The sequence below is a fragment of the Nerophis ophidion genome, unplaced genomic scaffold (assembly GCF_033978795.1).
Source record: "Nerophis ophidion isolate RoL-2023_Sa unplaced genomic scaffold, RoL_Noph_v1.0 HiC_scaffold_127, whole genome shotgun sequence".
Lineage (NCBI taxonomy): Eukaryota > Metazoa > Chordata > Actinopteri > Syngnathiformes > Syngnathidae > Nerophis > Nerophis ophidion.
This window is the reverse complement of record NW_026907049.1, coordinates 4261-22696: the sequence shown is the minus strand read 5'-3', so window position 1 is coordinate 22696 and position 18436 is coordinate 4261. Positions and strand designations below refer to the sequence as shown.

The 18436-nt window shown below is 41.7% G+C and overlaps 1 protein-coding gene across 1 annotated transcript; it reads right to left on the bottom strand.

Annotated features, from left to right (window-relative positions):
- Positions 1–50: 50 nt before the first annotated feature.
- Positions 51–7410, bottom strand: LOC133547491 (zinc finger protein 25-like). The gene is made up of 2 exons (XM_061893179.1): positions 7288–7410; positions 51–2477 (listed from the first exon to the last, which is right to left on the bottom strand). Exon 2 carries the CDS (start codon positions 2425–2427, stop codon positions 1252–1254), a length of 1176 nt encoding a protein of 391 aa, XP_061749163.1. The 5' UTR covers positions 2428–2477; positions 7288–7410; the 3' UTR covers positions 51–1251.
- Between the last annotated feature and the right edge of the window lie 11026 nt (positions 7411–18436).

Sequence of the window (18436 nt, the reverse complement as noted above, 5' to 3'; positions counted from 1 at the left end):
CTGATACTGTGTTGACCAGTTTGATGATTGAATGTCCAGTACTGTAGAAATGTGTTTGGATATGACAATCCCTTTATTCCAAGCTATCAAAATGAAATGAAAAGTAGGTTCTAGAACATTATGTATGCTGACCTTGGCTTGAATGGCACATTGTCACAGCAGTGAGACCTGACCACACACCACACCACACGCTCCAAAACTGTTTGTCCTCCATGCAATCACCCCCCAGTGTTCCCAGCTGAACACAATTAAAGGAGGCTACCATGGCAACCGCACCATAGCAACTGTCCCATCCCTGTCAACACTTCCTGGTTCTCAACAGGAAGTGGGCGGAGCAATCTGCAGAAAGGGACATTCAGCATGAACTGAAGCCAGCTATCAATCAGAGAAAACAAAATAAAAACAATATAAGCAAATAAGGAAATTTGGCTCCAACAGTCAGTTTTCGTCTTTTGGTGCAGTTGACCTTGTTCTTACATTTCTCCTTCCTCCTAGAGTTCCTGTGTTGCCTTTGTGGGCGGAGTTGTGGGACGTGCACAGCTGCTTCCAATTGACCCTGGTGCTACTTAAGCAGCACCTTGACAGCTGGATGGCACTCGGCGATTCCACTCCACGCCAGTTGATTACATGCTTTGAGTATTTTGCTACCTTGGCCATTCCCAGTGCCATCCATCTTGGTGTTGTTGTGTAGTGTGCACGTCTTGTAACTCCAAACCAAGTTGACTTTATTTGTGTATAGAAGTAGCTTTTGTTATTTTTTCCAAAATGCACATTTAGTCTTCTCTTTTTCGCACCATCGTTTTTTGTTTCCTACTGTTTGGATTGTTTTTGTGAGTAGATTTCCGCAGTAAAAGAAGTGTGAACAGCACTCTGACAGAAGGAGTTCCTCCAAAACGCAACACCCTTTGGCGGACAACTATGTGATTAAATGCTATACATATAAAATGAAAGAGACAAGTGGTAGAACAAATGGATGGATGTACAGTAAAGCTCTGTGGGATGATGTACATAATTAACTTTTCCCAAACATTCCAAATGTTCCCATGTTTTCTGAAATTGATAATGTTTGAGGAATTCTAAAAAAGGGGGATAAATCATGAACAACTTTAAAAAACACTTGTCATGTGTAGTACTTGACTGAAAAAAGGCAATAATCTAAAATACCTCATCTATAAATCTTAGAAACTATGTGCTGATGTTTTTAGAAGGTCAAAGTTAAAGTCTTGACAGTTTATTTGAAATCCTGCAGTTTCATTTGCTGCTGCTGTTGTCACCAGCACACTTGTGTTTCTTACACTGGTACTTAGAAGACAATCTTTCACCACACACACTGCAACTCAACACTTTCTCTCCTGGGTGTCTTCTCGTGTGTCTTTTCAAATGCTGACTTTGTAAAAAACTTTTACAACATACTGAACATGTAAAAGGTTTTTCTCCACTGTGTGTTCTCACGTGTTCTTTCAAATAGTGCCGTTGCGCAAAATATTTACTGCAGATTGAACAGGAAAAAGGTTTTTCTCCAGTGTGTATTCTCATGTGTTTTTTGAAATTTTCCCTTCGAGTAAAATCTTTACCGCAGATTGAACATGAAAAAGGTTTTTCTCCAGTGTGTGTTCTCATGTGTACTTTCAAATGTGGCCTCTGAGTAAAATCTTTACCACAGATAGAACATGAAAAAGGTTTTTCTCCAGTGTGTGTTCTCATGTGTACTTTTAAATCTGGCCTCTGAGTAAAATGTTTACCGCAGTTTGAACATGAAAAAGGTTTTTCTCCAGTGTGTATTCTCATGTGTCTTTTCAGATGACAATGGAATTTAAATGTTTTGTGAGAGTGAGAAGATGTGAAGTGAGTGTTGTCAGTGTGACATGTCTTATCATCTTTAGAGTCTTCATCATCAGTGTCAGGAGAGTGTGACGTTGTGTCCTCACTATCTGATAGTGGAGCTAAGAGCTTGTCTGCTTGTGATCCTCCACAGTGGTCTCCATCAGCTTCTGTTGTCATGTGTTGTGTTGAGCTGCTGCTTGGAGGCTCCCCCCCTCCCCTCTCCTCACTTTCACCTTTCACCTCATCATCTTCACTCTTCACAGGGACACCAGTCACTGGGAACTCCTCCAACCATTTAGGCTGACTGATGCCCTTTTCCTCCTCTTCCTCTTTAATGTGCGGGATCAGTGGCTCTTCCTCTTTAATGTGAGGGCTCAGTGGATCCACCGCTTCCTTTTTAAAATGGGGTGTCAGTGGGTCCCCCTCTTCCTCTTTAAAATGGGTTATTAGTGGCTTCTCCTCTTCCTTTTTAAAATTGGGGGTCAATGAGTCCTCCTCTTCCTCTTTGATGTGAGTGGTCAGTGGGTCATCCTCTTCCGCTTTAAAATGGGGGATCAGTGGGTGTTTCTTTTCCTTTTTAATGTGGGAGGGCTGTGGCTCCATCCTGAAGCTCCACTTCTGTTGCTCAGGGAGAAGATGTTCTTCACAGACGTCTGCAGGCCACAAGAAGACAAACACGTTTTAGAAACATCCATCTGTGCTCAGTCACGCAATGCATTCAGTACTTTTACATGCACTTAGGAAAAACAAGTTATCGTATGAACTGTTTTGAAATCTCAGTGATGCACAAACACGCTGCTCTTTACAACATTATTCACAGGAAAGGAAAAACAAACCAGCACAACAGGACTTTATACTATGGATAGACGGTTGATGGTTTAAAATTGATTCTGTCATATATTATTTCTTATAGAATTATTAATAGAACCGTTTTAAAACAGGCTACACAGGCTCCTAATTTAGTTGATGAAATATGCAGTAAAATATTTCATCATTTCCAGTATTATTTTCTCAAATAAAGCAACCAGATATTAACAGTAAATAAACAAGTACATTAATAATAATTGTTTCGCCAAATTAATACAATTAGAAAAGACACAATATGTTACTGCAAATGTCAGCTGCCAAATTAGGAGCTTTTGTAACCCATTTGGAAATTCTTCTATTAGCAATCATATACCAAATGATATATCGTGACATATATTGTTATTAAGATATAGATTTTAAGTCATATGGCCCATACCAAACATTGTTTCGCCGAGTCATTTTGTTTGGCCCACCAAATATATTTATTTTTATATTCTTTAGATGTGTGTGTATGTTTAAAATGTGGTACTACTGTTCTACATCACGTGGAAGTGTACATTTAAACCAATGTGGGTGGCACTGGGAGCAGGTGGGTAAAGTGTCCTTCCCAAGGACACAATGGCTCAGATGGCAGAAGCTGGGATTGAACCTGGAACCCTCAAGTTGCTGGCATGGCCGCTCTACCAACCGAGCTATACTGCCAGGCCACCTTAACAACATCAACACATTACCCACCGCCTAAACTAAAGTCTTAAAAAAAACAAAACATTTTTTGTTTTTTTGTCCTGTCCGGCTTCTCAGGCAAATCATATAGTCGATGTAGATGCCCATATCGCATGTTCACATTTACTTTACAAAAGAGAAGTGTACGATACTTCTCTGGTTGCCTTATTTGTATTTGACTTCATTAGACGTATTGATATTATCATTTTGTGCTAAACTAAAGTCTTAACAAGCTGGTACGCTTCATACTGCCTCTGTCACTATGTCTCTGCAGCCCCCAGCATTGTCCCACCCACACAACCATCTGATTGGTTACAGGCAAAGCGGTAAGAGCCAATCAGCAGTGCGTATTCAGAGTGCATGGAATCAGGGCTCACGGCAGAGGCAGGCAGAGAGGAGAGACGGTGCATGTTAGCAGAAAGGTGTTCAGCAGGTGAGCATAATGCAGCGGACGATCCCCATATCATAATAAACACCTCCCAGTCAACTACTTGTAACATCACTATGAGCCCGTTGACGATCTGGAGGTATAGGCGGTAGCTCAGCTCGCTCACAGTCCTTGAGGTGAAGGCTGATTAGCTTTTAGCGTAACGTTAGCTCATTTTGCGATGTGTGCGTGCGTGCGTGTGTGTGTTACGGACAGTAAAGCCCTGTCTGTCTGAGAGAAAGACAAGCATTATTGACCGATAGTTAACATCTAAGTTATTTCACTTAACCTTTTTCTGTGTTGACGCAGCAAAAAGTCAGTGAGTCCTACTCTTCCTCTTTATTGTGAGTGGAGCTGTGACTCCTCTTTCTCTGTAAGGTAAGGGAGGGCTGTGATTCATTTTTCTCCTTAATGTGAGAGCTATCTGGCTCCTCCTTCCCTTTAATGTGGGGTTGCTTTGAATCCTCTTCCTCTTTAATCTTGGGGTACTGCAGAACCTCCATTTCCTTTTTAATATAAGGGGTTGTGACTGATTCTGCTCCATCCTTGAGGTCCGCTCTTGCTGCTCAGGGAAATGTTCTTCAATACACAAGTTAGACGAACAAATGCTTTAGAAAAGTCCAGATTTACCCAGTCACATGACACTTTGTCCTGCATATATTCTGATAATGTCTCTGAGGATTTTATCAGTCCCCACGTTGACTTTCAAGATGTCAAAACCATACGGTACATCAGCGAAGCAATACAAAAACTCATGAAAAAAATAAACACAGCAGTAAAACACTTACATACAAACAAGACAGCTGCTTGTACACCCGAAAGAGAACAAAGAACAGTGTCTAAGAGGAGCATCAACATTTGCATTTAAACTGTAAAATCCTGTTTATGATTTATTTACTCTACTTATTTAAATATGAACATTTTCCTTTAGGAAACTTTTACGATTTCTGTGTTGTTGTAGCTTGTATGCTGCATTTTTTTCCCCCCCCAAGATGGCGACCCTGTAGTGGCTGCTGTTGGCAGGAGCTCTGTGCTCTTGTGTCATCCTTTAGTGTTTCCATCTTCTTTTCATGTGTTTATATACATATGCATATACATATGCATATATATATATATATATATATATATATATATATATATATATATATATATACACATATATATATATATATTTTTTTTTTTGCCTTTTGGTCCGGACCCTTTGGGACTGTGTGACAAGGGGTGGCACTTTCGTGACTTCTGCGAAGCTTTTTTGTGAACTTCTGGATCTGCCTCCTTGGAGCGTTTTGGCCATGGAGACCAGCTGCTGGGTCTCTGCCACACCAGAATCCGTTTGGAGAGACTGGAGGAGATGCAGATGAAGAGACAGGACTGCGGAGCTAGCACTGAGCGCCGGGACGGAAAAGCTTCACAGTGTCTTGGCTGAATGAGCAGGTATCGGACACCTCGGTCTCCTTGGACGTATCCTCACTCATCCATGCGGACTGGACACTGGCCGAGACTTGGTCGGCGGCCGAGAGTGGAGTCGGCTCTCTTGGTTGCTTTGTTGGGTCTGCTCCCGTCTCTGGCCATCCTCCCTCCACCCCAGCAGACGATGGCGTGGGACACCGCAAAAGCCACCACAGTGTATTTGTTTCTTTTACTTTTTATTCATGTATGTATGTAGAAGTGGCTGGTTGCATCAGCTCTGCTCTTTTAATGTCCTTTGTCTTCTTTGATGTTTCCCTCTTACACATGAAAGAGGGATGTATGCTAGGGCTATAAGTTGTTTTATTCCCTTGGCCTCAGTCTGGACCCCCTCTCCAGGGGCCCAGGCTGAGACCGATTTTTAATTTTTTCTCACATTGCCCCCACTTGTTTACCTGTATGTATCTCACCTTTTTTGCAAGGGGCGCCGCAAGTTGGCAGACCCGTCAGCGATCCTGTTCTGTCTCCCTGGAATGTTTGTCTGACCTTGAATGGGATTGTGCTGAAAATGTTTATTTCCCCTCAGGGATTAATAAAGTATGTCTGATTCTGATGTTTGATATCAACAAAACATAGCTAATTAGTAGAAATGAACTAGATTAAATAATCTCTCAAAGGTGTTGAGACATTGATGGACAGCGGAGAAGTAACTAAATCCAAATAAAAAAATGATTTTATTTTTTTATAAGATATTTAGACTTAGACTTCCTTTTTATTGTCATTCAAAGTTGAACTTTACAGTACAAATAAGAACGCAATTTTGTTGAATTATCTCTTGGTAGTGCAGGATAAAAAAAACAATAAGGTGCAGATATACAGTTGTGATCCAAATTATTAAACCGCCACACAATTTTGGTGTTTTAGCAAGTTGGACATTTATTCCGTATTTTGTTTATAGTCATATCAAATAAAGATGTTTCAAATAGACAAATGCAACTCAAATCGTAACACTGTATTTTACAAAATACCAAAAAAGGACATTTTTCTTAATATCTCATTGACAAAATTATTCAACCCCTTGCAGATCATAACTCTTAAGAACAGAACTTGAATAAGGTCTTTTCAATCAGGTGTTGAACACACCTGTAGATGTGATTAGAACCATAACGAGCAACAATTAAAGTGATTGAAAAAGACTGACGCTCAGCTTCTTGTAGATGGTCAATGGTGTATTTGCAACATGGTGAAGTCCAGGGAGTGGTCAAAGAAGTCAAGAGAGGAGGTAATTTCTCTTCATAAGAAAGGATATGGATATAAGAAAATAGCAAAGACATTACACATTCCAAGAGACACAGTTGGGAGCATAATTGGCAAGTTTAAAGCTAAAGGCACAGTGGAAACACTACCTGGGCGTGGTAGAAAGAGGATGCTGTGTGCGTACAGTGATGAAAAACCCCCGGGTAACAACTGAGGAACTACAACAGGACATTGCAGAGGGGGGAACGCAGGTTTCGTCCCAGACAATAAGGCGCGCACTACGAGATGAAGGCCTCCATGCCAAAACTCCCAGGCGCACCCCACTTCTGACTACCAGGCACAAGAAAAATAGACTCCAGTATGCCAAAAAATCATCTGGACAAACCCCAAATGTTTTAGGAAACTGTTCTATGGAGTGATGAGACAAAACTGGAACTCTTTGGGCCTATGAATCAACGTTATGTCTGGAGGAGAAAAAAATTAAGCTTACAAAGAGAAGAACACCATTCCTACTGTTAAGCATGGTGGGGGGTCAATCATGCTCTGGGACTGTTGCTCTGCCTCAGGTACCTGATAATCTTTTCCGTCGTCCTCACCACTCTCTGGAGAGACTTCCAGTCTGAGCCATTGCAGGCTCCAGTCCAGACAGAGATGCTGTTGGTCAGCAGGCTCTCTATAGTTCCTCTGTAGAATGTGCTGAGAATGGGGGGAGGGAGCTGTGCTCTTTACATCCGACGCAAAAAGTGCATGCGCTGCTGAGCTCTTTTTACAAGATCTCCGGTGTGTAGGGACAAGGTTATATTGTCAGTAATCTGCACCCCCAGGAACTTGGTGCTGCTTACCATCTCCACCGCTGTGCCGTTGATGAAGAGTGAAGTGTGGCTGGACCGGTGCTTCCTGAAGTCAACGATGATCTCCTTGGTCTTGTCGACGTTCAGGACCAGGTTGTTGGTTCTGCACCAGTCAACCAGATGTGTCACCACCTCCCTGCGAGATGTTGAAGATGTCTGTGAGAACCCCCGCCAACTGGTCTGCACATCCCTGAAGCACCTGGCCCGGAATGTCATCAGGTCCGGGGGTTCACTTTCCTCAGGGTATTCAGGACATCCGCTGTGTCCAAGTTGAGCGGCTGCTCATCAGAGCGAGGGGTGTTTTTTCTCGCCGGAGTGATGGATGTTCTCGCCGGAGGGGTGTTAAGTGCCTCAAACCTTTCAAAGTAGTTGTTTAGGTCATTTAGGAAGCTGATACTGTTGTCACAGGGATGGGGGGCAGCTTTATAGTCCGTGATGACCTGTATGCCCTGCCACATTTGTCGAGTGTTCGTGGGGTTCTGGAAGAAGTCCTGCACTTTCTGACTGTGAGCACCTTTGCAACCTTAATGGCACGGTTCAGGTTAGCTCTGGCTGTTTTTACTGCTACCATGTCGCTAGACTTAAACGCCTTGTTCCGAGCCTTCAGCATTGCACGCAGTACCTCACTGTTCATCCATCCAGAGTTTCTCTACGGCCCGTGTGGGGATGTTCTTGATAATAATAATAATAATAATAATAATGGATTCGATTTATATCGCGCTTTTCTATTGTTAGATACTCAAAGCGCTCACAGAGAAGTGGGAAGCCATCATTCATTCACACCTGGTGGTGGTAAGCTACATCTGTAGCTGCCCTGGGGTAGACCAACGGAAGCGTGGCTGCCAATTTGCGCCTACGGCCCCTCCTACCACCACCAATCATTCATTCATCATTCATTCACCAGTGTGAGCGGCACCGCGGGCAAGGGTGAAGTGTCCTGCCCAAGGACACAACGGCAGCGATTTGGATGTTAATAGGTGGGAAGCGAACCTGCAACCCCCAGGTTTCTGGCACGGCCGCTCTACCCACTACGCCATGCCGCCCCTAATCTGATCACACTGACATCCTCCATGCACTTCTGAATGTATGCGGACACAGACTTTGCATACTCCTCCACACATGTGTTAGGATTATCGGTGACGGCTGCCTTGAACATGTCCCAGTCTGTGGTTCCGAAGCAGTCTTGTAATGCTTCCATTGCTCCCTCTGGCCAGGTCCTCACCTGCTTCACTGTAGCTTGCTTTCTGATCAGCAGGGGCTTGTATGCAGGAATTAGCATCACATATAGATGGTCTGAGGAGCCCAGGTGGGGGCGTGGTGCAGCTTTATACGCCTGTTTAATATTACTATAAACCAAGTCCAGCTTGCTTCCACCCCTGGTTGCAAAATTCACATATTGATGGAAATGAGGGAAAACTGTTTTCATGTAAGCTTGATTAAAATCCCCTGCGACGATGAAAACTTCCTCTGGATGTGTAGTTTGCAGTTCATTGATGGAGCAGCACAAAGCGTTCAAAGCTTCTTTGGTGTGAGCACTGGGGGGAATGTACACTGTTGTGAAGATCATAGCACTGAATTCCCGAGGTAAATAAAATGGCCTGCATTTTATAGTTAATATTTCTACATCGGGAGAGCAGTGACATGAGACGTTCTTCCCGTTGTTATTGATGTATATACAAACACCACCGCCTCGGGATTTACCAGTGAGAGTGCTGCTCCTATCCGACCCAAACATAGTTAGCTCCTCGATGCTAACTGCCTCGCCCGGGACGAATGGTTTCAGCCACGTTTCTGTGAGAAATATGGCGCAGCAGTCTCTCATCTAGATAGATAAATAGATAGTACTTTATTGATTCCTTCAGGAGAGTTCCTTCAGGAAAATTACAATTCCAGCAGCAGTGTATTGCATATGAATCCAGCGTCAGGTAGTCCAGTTTGTTCTCCAGTGAGCGGACATTTGAGAGCAGGATGGAAGGAAGCGGCGTTCTGTGAGGATTAGCCTTTAGCTTTGTTGTTAGCCCCGCTCGGCATCTCCGTTTCTGTTTCTGATCACACCGCTTATGTCTCCTCTGTCTGCGGTCCCCTCTGGTACTAGGCTCCGCTGCCTCACAGGCCGGCGTAGTATTCCCAGGATAGCGAGGAGGTCCAACGTATACGCATCTTTCGGTCTAATACTGCCCGATCCATCCACATCCAAAATTGTCTGGCGGTCCTACGTTACTACGGAGTGTCCACGCTGGAAGCCAGCCATGAAATTCACAGAAATTACTGGTAGATTTGCCAAAATGTTCTATTACTACCAAGAGCCTCTGCAGCCGCAGCCGAGCAGGGCGCCGCCATCTTGAGACCAATATCTGGCTTGTATCTTCAGTAGGGATGTAAATTTATAGATTTATGGATATGATACCATAATCAATATTCCTTATCGATACCAGTATTTATCGGTACTCTTGTCGGTACTACATGTCATTTGTGGAAATAAAAAAGTGGAAAAGAGGCATTTTAAATAGCATTCCTATTTGCAGAAGAGGTTGAAGTCTTAAAGAAGTCAACTATGTGTGCAGTGCAAGGTGAAATGCAGTTATGTCATCTTCTTCTCAATAACACACACATCAAACTTTGGTTGCTTCCTTATTTGTCATTATTTAAAGCTGATTGTAATGTGTAGCAGCGGCAGCTGAACTCAATGTGACAACGTGTCATAGTTACCTCAGTCAGCTGGAATTAAAAATACAAATAGTTGTGTCGTTAGTCCAGAATCTTCACGGTCTTCATGGACCACATAATTAAAGGCCTACTGAAATGAGATGTTCTTATTTAAACGGGGTTAGCAGGTCCATTCTATGTGTCATACTTCATCATTTCGCGATATTGCCATATTTTTGCTGAAAGGATTTAGTAGAGAACATCCACTATAAAGTTTGCAACTTTCGGTGCTAAGAGAAAAGCCCTGCCTCTACCGGAAGTCGCAGACGATGACGTCACAAGTGTGGGGGCTCCTCACATATTCACATTGATTTTAATGAGAGCCTCCAACAAAAAGTGCTATTCGGACAGGAGAAAACGACAATTTCCCCTTTAATTTGAGCGAGGATGAAAGATTTGTGGTTGAAGATATTGAAAGCGACGGACTAGAAAAAAAAAAACGCGATTGCATTGGGACGGATTCTGATGTTTTTAGACACATTTACTAGGATAATTCTGGGAAATCCCTTATCTTTCTATTGTGTTGCTATTGTTTTAGTGAGTTAAATAGTACCTGATAGTCGGAGGTGTGTCTCCACGGGTGTCTTGACGCCAGTGTCTCAGAGGAGTTGACGGCAGCTTTATGGACGGCACAAGCTCAGCTTTTCTCCGGTAAGAAGCGACGTTTTAACCACAATTATCTCACCGAAACCTGCTGGTTGACATTCTGTCGTGATTCATGTTCTCTTGACCGCGCTCTGATCCATAGGAAAGTTTCACCTCCGGGAATTTTAAACAAGGAATCACCGTGTGTTTGTGTGGCTAAAGGCTAAAGCTTCCCAACTCCATCTTTCTACTTTGACTTCTGCAATATTAATTGAACAAATTGCAAAAGATTCAGCAACACAGATCTCCAAAATACTGTGTAATTATGCCGTTAAAGCAGACGACTTTTAGCTGTGTGTGTGTGCAGCGCTCATACTTCCTATAAACCCGTGACGTCTTGCGTAGACGTCATCGTAACACAACGTTTTTAAGACGAAACTCCCGGGAAATTTAAAATTGCAATTCAGTAAACTAAAAAGGCCGTATTGGCATGTGTTGCAATGTTAATATTTCATCATTGATATATAAACTATCAGACTGCGTGGTGGCTAGTAGTGGCTTTCAGTAGGCCTTTAGGAACCAGTACTAAAAAAAAAAAATGGTACTTGGTATACATCTCTTATCTTCATCACTAAACCTTTGAAATATGCTGACATATTTGCTGCTAAGGTAAATAAACAGAAGCCATATTGAATGTTTGCCTTCATTTGACCACGTGAGGTAAGGAGGACGGCCTCTAGGTCACATGGTTACACCCCAGCAATTACACTGTTGATGATTGATGAGCAATCATATTTAAATGGTGGTGTTAAAAAGCAAACATATCTTCATCTTTAGTGATAAATGTGTCCCCCGGATGAACATGTGTCACAAACATTGTATTAGATGATATGTGGATGTTGTGCTTACTTGGACTGTGATGAAGCTGTGAGGACTCAGGTGGTTTGTCTTCATGCTCTTCAGTCTTCACAGAGACAACAGTCAGTGGAAACTTGCTGACATCAGCCTCCTCCTGCCCTACAGGACACTCTCCCTCCTGACTGATCCACACTTCCTCCTCTTCCTCTTTAATGTGGGGGGGCTGTGGATCCTCCTGCTGCTGAAGGGGACGTTCTTCTTGACGAGCGTTCATCTGTTGGACGTCCGCAAGACAACACAAACAAACTTCAGCTCAGATGTGTCAAATGTTGTTTAGTCTATCAAATATAATATTTTCCAAGTGGACTGACACCACTTTGTAGTGATGTTCTTCTACACATGGAATAATCATCAGTTATTGATTATTATGAATTGTGTCATTGATCCTATTTTCTGCATTTACATTAATTATTGATAAAAAGTAACAACTTATAGAAAACCTCCTGCTGGGATTTTAATACCGTCATGACTGCATGAAGTCAGTCTGCACGTATAAAAGTGTCATTGTGCTGCAGCATCAAGTGACGCCAACTGGCTCCTCCCACTACCAACCTACCAGCCAACCTTGACGTGCACCTCCAAAATAGTCCCACCTCACGTCAACGGTGACCAGGACTACAGAGCTGTGGTCGGTTGGCTTTACTTTTACGCACAATATCCTCTCCTTGTTTTTCCTTCTGCAAAAGCAACATTTTTAGCCCAACAGACAAGAAACAGAAGTGCAGCGAAGCACGTGTAACAAGTGCCAGCGAGTGTGGCCGTGTGATAGTATGTTGCTTGAACCTCACTCACACCTTAGGAAATGTGCTGGCGTGAGAATATATATATATATATATATATATATATATATATATATATATATATATATATATATATATATATATATATATATATATATATATACACATATATTTAGGGACGGCGTGGCGCAGTGGAAGAGTGACCGTGTGCAACCCGAGGGTCCCTGGTTCAATTCCCACCTAGTACCAACCTCGTCACGTCCGTTGTGTCCTGAGCAAGACACTTCACCCTTGCTCCTGATGGGTGCTGGTTGGCGCCTTGCATGGCAGCTCCCTCTATCAGTGTGTGAATGTGTGTGTGAATGGGTAAATGTGGAAGTAGTGTCAAAGCGCTTTGAGTACCTTGAAGGTAGAAAAGCGCTATACAAGTACAACCCATTTATTTATTTATATATATACATACACATATATATATATATATATATATATATACACATATATATATATACACATATATATATATACACATATATATATACATATATATATATACACATATATACATATATATATATACACATATATACATATATACATATATACACATATATACATATATACATATATACACATATATACATATATACATATATACACATATATACATATATACATATATACACATATATACATATATACATATATACACATATATACATATATACATATATACACATATATATATATATATATATATATATATATATATATATATATATATATATATATATATATATATATATATATTAGGGGTGGGCAAATTAATGCGTTAATTACGAGTTAATTTATCAATCTATTAACACCGACAATTATTTTATTGCACATTTGCGTATGTTGTTTACATGCTTTTATTTTGTTAACGCCTTTTCTTAACAAGATGGCGACGCCCGGACGGGCTTCGGCGTGAGGAGCTTTTGCAAAAGATGGAACACTTGGCAAAAATACCGGACAATTCTGCAAATTTCATGGCTGGCTTACAGCGTGGTCACTCCGGGATCACTTACGACCGCCAGACAATTCTGGATGTGGATAGATCGGGCCGTTTTGGACCGAATGACGCGTGCTTGCTAGACCGGGTAGCTAGCATGGGAATACTTTGCCGGCTACATCCAGCGGCCTGTGAAGCAGCGGAGTATATGTGTTGTCTGTCTATTTATGAATAATGCAGACCAGGAGTGTTGGCTGAGTTCTTAACGTTTGCTTTCAGAGCGTGCATATCACAACATACAAGATGCTGTCATGGCGACACACAACCTATACCGGGCTACCGCGCATGCTCGTCACTCCTGTTGCATGCTGGGTAGGGTAGTTCTTTTTTTCCCTGGCTCATAACATCACAATATAGTACCATGTATATGATGCGTTCAGTTAATTAAAGCACCAAGCAAACAATCGGAAAATTCCCATCATATCAATTCCTAGATAAATGATAAATAAATAAATAAATGGGTTGTACTTGTATAGCGCTTTTCTACCTTCAAGGTACTCAAAGCGCTTTGACACTACTTCCACATTTACCCATTCACACACACATTCACACACTGATGGAGGGAGCTGCCATGCAAGGCGCTAACCAGCAACCATCAGGAGCAAGGGTGAAGTGTCTTGCTCAGGACACAACGGACGTGACGAGGTTGGTTCTAGGTGGGATTTGAACCAGTGACCCTCGGGTTGCGCACGGCCACTCTGCCACTGCGCCACGCCGTCCTATGGTCATAATTATTTTAAGTGCACTACGCAGAATAAACACAACATTATTAATATTGCTAGAACAGATAATTTGATCAAAAAATCCCTAAAACAGCCCACTACCTGTAATATAGTTTTTTTAAACATAAGATCCCTGATTAAAAAAATGTTTGAGCTGTTACCTCAGAAATTGCCTGTTCAGATGTTATGATTGTGGCTCAGAGATTTGTATGTAGATTATATTTATTTTCCATAACAAACAGGATAACTTAAATACCCTGGCAGTGGCAATTAGCTTAAATGTTTGTATTTACATTTTTTGAGTTGATTTTCATAAAATATGCAATTTAACTGCTACTGTTTAACAAGGACTGATTTAAATTGTGTTTGCACAACAAATGTTTTGGCGCTTTTGTTCATGTGAGAGAATATTCCAATGAAGGTGCACTACACACTACTTTTGAATTCATTATTGGGCTTTGTGTATACAATGCAGTTAATCGCGATTAATCGGAGAAATAGTGCGATTAACTTCGATTACAATTTTTAATCGTTACCCAGCCCTAATATATATATATATATATATATATACATATATATATATACATATATTAGAATATTTGGGTACCTCATGATTTGATTACAAACAAAATATTGATGCATATTCAATTTGTGTCCAGTATATTAAAGCCATTTTTCATATTTAACATTTATTTAATTAAATATTTATTTTAGTCTGACTGAATAAGCATTAATCACTTACAATTGTGCAAATAGTGTTTTCGTAATAACACCAGTTGATTTAATTTCCATGATATGTCCACCGAATGCAGCTGAGATAGGCTCCAACACCCCCTGTCCCCCCTCGCAACCCCAAATAGGGACAAGCGGTAGAAAATGGATGGATGTTATCAAAGGAATAGAAGTGCATGCAAACATCATTTATATTTATTGTTAATAAAGTTGACACCAACACAAAATAGACCACTGCAATAATATTCTACTGTCATTATAATAATAATATTTGTAATTATTTTTTCATCCTGTAAAGCATCTTTGAGTACACTGAAAAGCGCTATACCAAATAAAATGTATTATTATTATATAATGTGACTTATTCCAGACTTAAATTTCGAGACGTTCGTTTCTTTCTAGTAACAAATATTTAATGATGTTAAGCGTGACTGTAATATACAACAAAAAACAGTTAAAGTATTAAATAAGTCAATATAATTCTCATAGAGAACATATAAAATACACTCCTCAAAAAAAAAACGCTCGCATTTGCTACAAAGGCCTGCTAGCGGGCTAAAGCTAGCACGTTAGCTTCGAACAACATATGAGGTAAATAAGATAAATAATATGAAAATATATCATGTATATTACCTCATAAGCCGCGTGTACAAGAGAGGAGTGGAATATATTCTTCCTATTGTTACACCAGCAACTCTTTTTTGTCTTCTGTGGCCGGGCGAAGGAAGTGTGCACCACTCACTATTGTCCCAGTGAAACACGTGTTTGAAGGAAGTGTGCACCACTCACTATTGTCCCAGTGAAACACGTGTTTGAAGGAAGTGTGCACCACTCACTATTGTCCCAGTGAAACACGTGTTTGAAGGAAGTGTGCACCACTCACTATTGTCCCAGTGAAACGCGTGTTTGGCTAACATTTGTTCCGTGGTTGAGAACACTTCGATGACGTCACACAAGAGGAAGAACAAAACAAGATGGCGTCTGGCGGAGAATACGTTGTATTGGTTATTATGGTTTCTAGGTCTTAATTACAGCGTACATGTGCACAGGTGTGTCGTTTAACAGAGTAAACGTCGTTATTAATTGTTTGTATGCGGATACATTAGTCTGAGTGCACTTTGACGTGCTAGCCTAGCCTGCTGGTTAGCTTAGCTTGTTAGCTGCTAACAAAGAGAGGCGGAAGTGATCGACACATCAAAGCAGAGATCCAATGTAAGTGTAAAGTGTTTTTATTGTGTGAAAATGTCTACATTACAAATGATGTGAGTGTTGCTGAATCGGCGACTAACTGCTGCTGTTGAAGAAATATTTGTGATGTTAGAAAAAAAAAACGATAGCAGAGTACAAGGAGGAACTTTGTTCAACAAAAGAGGAGAAGGAGCGACAACATCAACTACTGGACGCTGTTTTCAGGAAACATCAAGTTGTGTTACACATCCTTCCATCCATCCAACCATCCGTCCATTATCTTCTGCTTATCTGAGGTCGGATTGCGGGGGCAGCAGCCTAAGAAGAGAGGCCCAGCCTTTCTTTTCCCCAGCCGCTTCGTACAGCTCTTCCCGGGGGATCCCAAAGCGTTCCCAGGCCAGCCAGTTTCTAACATAATAGTGAGAGTCCAATCCATAGTGGGGCCAGCCGGAGACCATCCCGAGCAGGGACAGGTCAGCAACGCAGAGATGCCCCCAACCGATGCACAGACGAGCAGACCACCCTGGGTCCCGACTCTAGGCAGATATATATATATATATATATATATATATATATATATATATATATACACACACACAATAAAAACTAAATAAGATAAGGCTCAGAATTGGTTTCTTAACCAAACCTTTTGTTGTGTACCAGAGAAGGGAAGGAGGCAACAACCAGGGCAGGACTGCGGTTTACAAGGTTCATTTAAAACCTTTGATGAATGCGTGGCGTGTGTATGCTACTCAAAGTGAATGAGTACCCACCTGCTCCCAGTGCCACCCACACTGGTTTAACTGTAACTTAAATATTGGGTTTCACTATGTAAAGCGCTTTGAGTCACTAGAGAAAAGCGCTATATAAATATAATTCACTTCACTTCACTATGTGTAATATTAAATATGTAAATGTTACCAAGGGTTGTTGTCTGTAAATGTTGGTTGTATCTTTCGTCGTAATCCAAGAGGGCAAGGCGAAGAGGCAGGTCGTGGACATGCAAGAGGTCATGGGCAAGAGCAGGGCAGCGTGGTCTGGGTCCGAGCAGGGAGGTCGTGGATCGAGGAGAGCAGTCAGGAATCCGGATGCGAGTTGAGTGACAAGGCACAAATAAGGAAGGATAGCATAGTCACTGAGGAAATACAAAAGGACATGAACCAGGGGAAAACAGAGAGATAGAGTAAAACAAGGGCAAGAAATTCACTGGGAAAACAGGGAATGTCAGACGTGATGCTTACTGGAAGGTTAGCGACATTCTGGCAAAGGGTCCTCGGGTCTGCTGGTCTTTATGCTGCTCCCTCTCATCAAGTAAGTCCAGGTGTGTTGATTATTGATAGCGTGTAGGCTCGTTGCTGCGTGGGCGTGGTGCCCTCAGCACGAGCGAGGGCGCTTCTTGGTGCGCTGTCAGCAGAGGCGCCTCTTGGCTCACTGTCAGCAGAGGCACACGCAGCTCAAGCCGCTGAGGTAATGCGGGTTCGACTCCGCGTCATGACACCTTTCTACATATAAAGTGCAACATTCTCACATATAAAGTGCAACATTAAACTGCTTCAAGTTGTTGCTCAGATTAAATAAAATGACAAAACTTTTCTTCTACATACAAAAAGTGCAGCATTAAACAGTTTCAAGTCAACTCAGCCTCATATTAACTTTTCTTTTTCCCACCCTCCAGCCTTTAACCCTGATGACTTTCAATCAATTTTCATGTTTTCTGCCAGAAAAATCAGTTTATCCACATTGTCTGCAGAAAGAGCAGACCTGCTTGCAGTTACAATGTCCCCAGCTGTGAAAAATACCCTTTCGCTGGGCACGGAGGTAGCAGGTATGGTGAGGTAGTGCCTGGCTAACTTGGCAGTAAGAAGATATGTGGGCTCATTGTTCTTCCACCATAGAAGTGGGTCAAAATCGAGTTTTTAATGCACTATGGTCTTAAATCTGCTGCTGTAAAAACACCAACAGCATTTGTTATTGCTTTAGCCCTGCCTGAGTCGCAGAGTAGAAGCTGCTTGAATGCAGTGGGAGCTGCGTTTGTTCGTCTTTCTCTTTGTTGAAGCCATGTTATCCATTGTTGTATCGCACTGCAAAGCCGAAGTGTTCCCAGACGGGAGATCTTAACGATGCAGGAGGGTCTTCCAGCTCTGGCTTTTACACTTTGTAGTAGCCCGGTCGTTGTTAGCATGCTGTGTGTTGTGCCTCAGTGTGCATTGTTGACACAACGTGTGGTGCGCTACTTAATATGTCCGTGTGGAAACTTGTTCGATACACCTCCGAACCAGAACCCCCGTACCAAAACGGTTCAATACAAATACACGTACCGTTACACCCTTAATACACACCCATCTGAAGATTATAAAAAAAATATATATTTGGTGGGCCAAACAAAATGACTCGGCAAACCAAAGTTTGGTATGAGTGATATGACCTCAAATCTATATCCTAATAACAATATATGTCACGATACATCATTTGGTATATGATTGATGATAGAAAAAATTCAA

Excerpts from the sequence above, each read along its gene's own strand:
- LOC133547491 (XM_061893179.1), bottom strand. The coding sequence starts at position 2,427 with ATGGAGCCACAGCCCTCCCACATTAAAAAGGAAAAGAAACACCCACTG.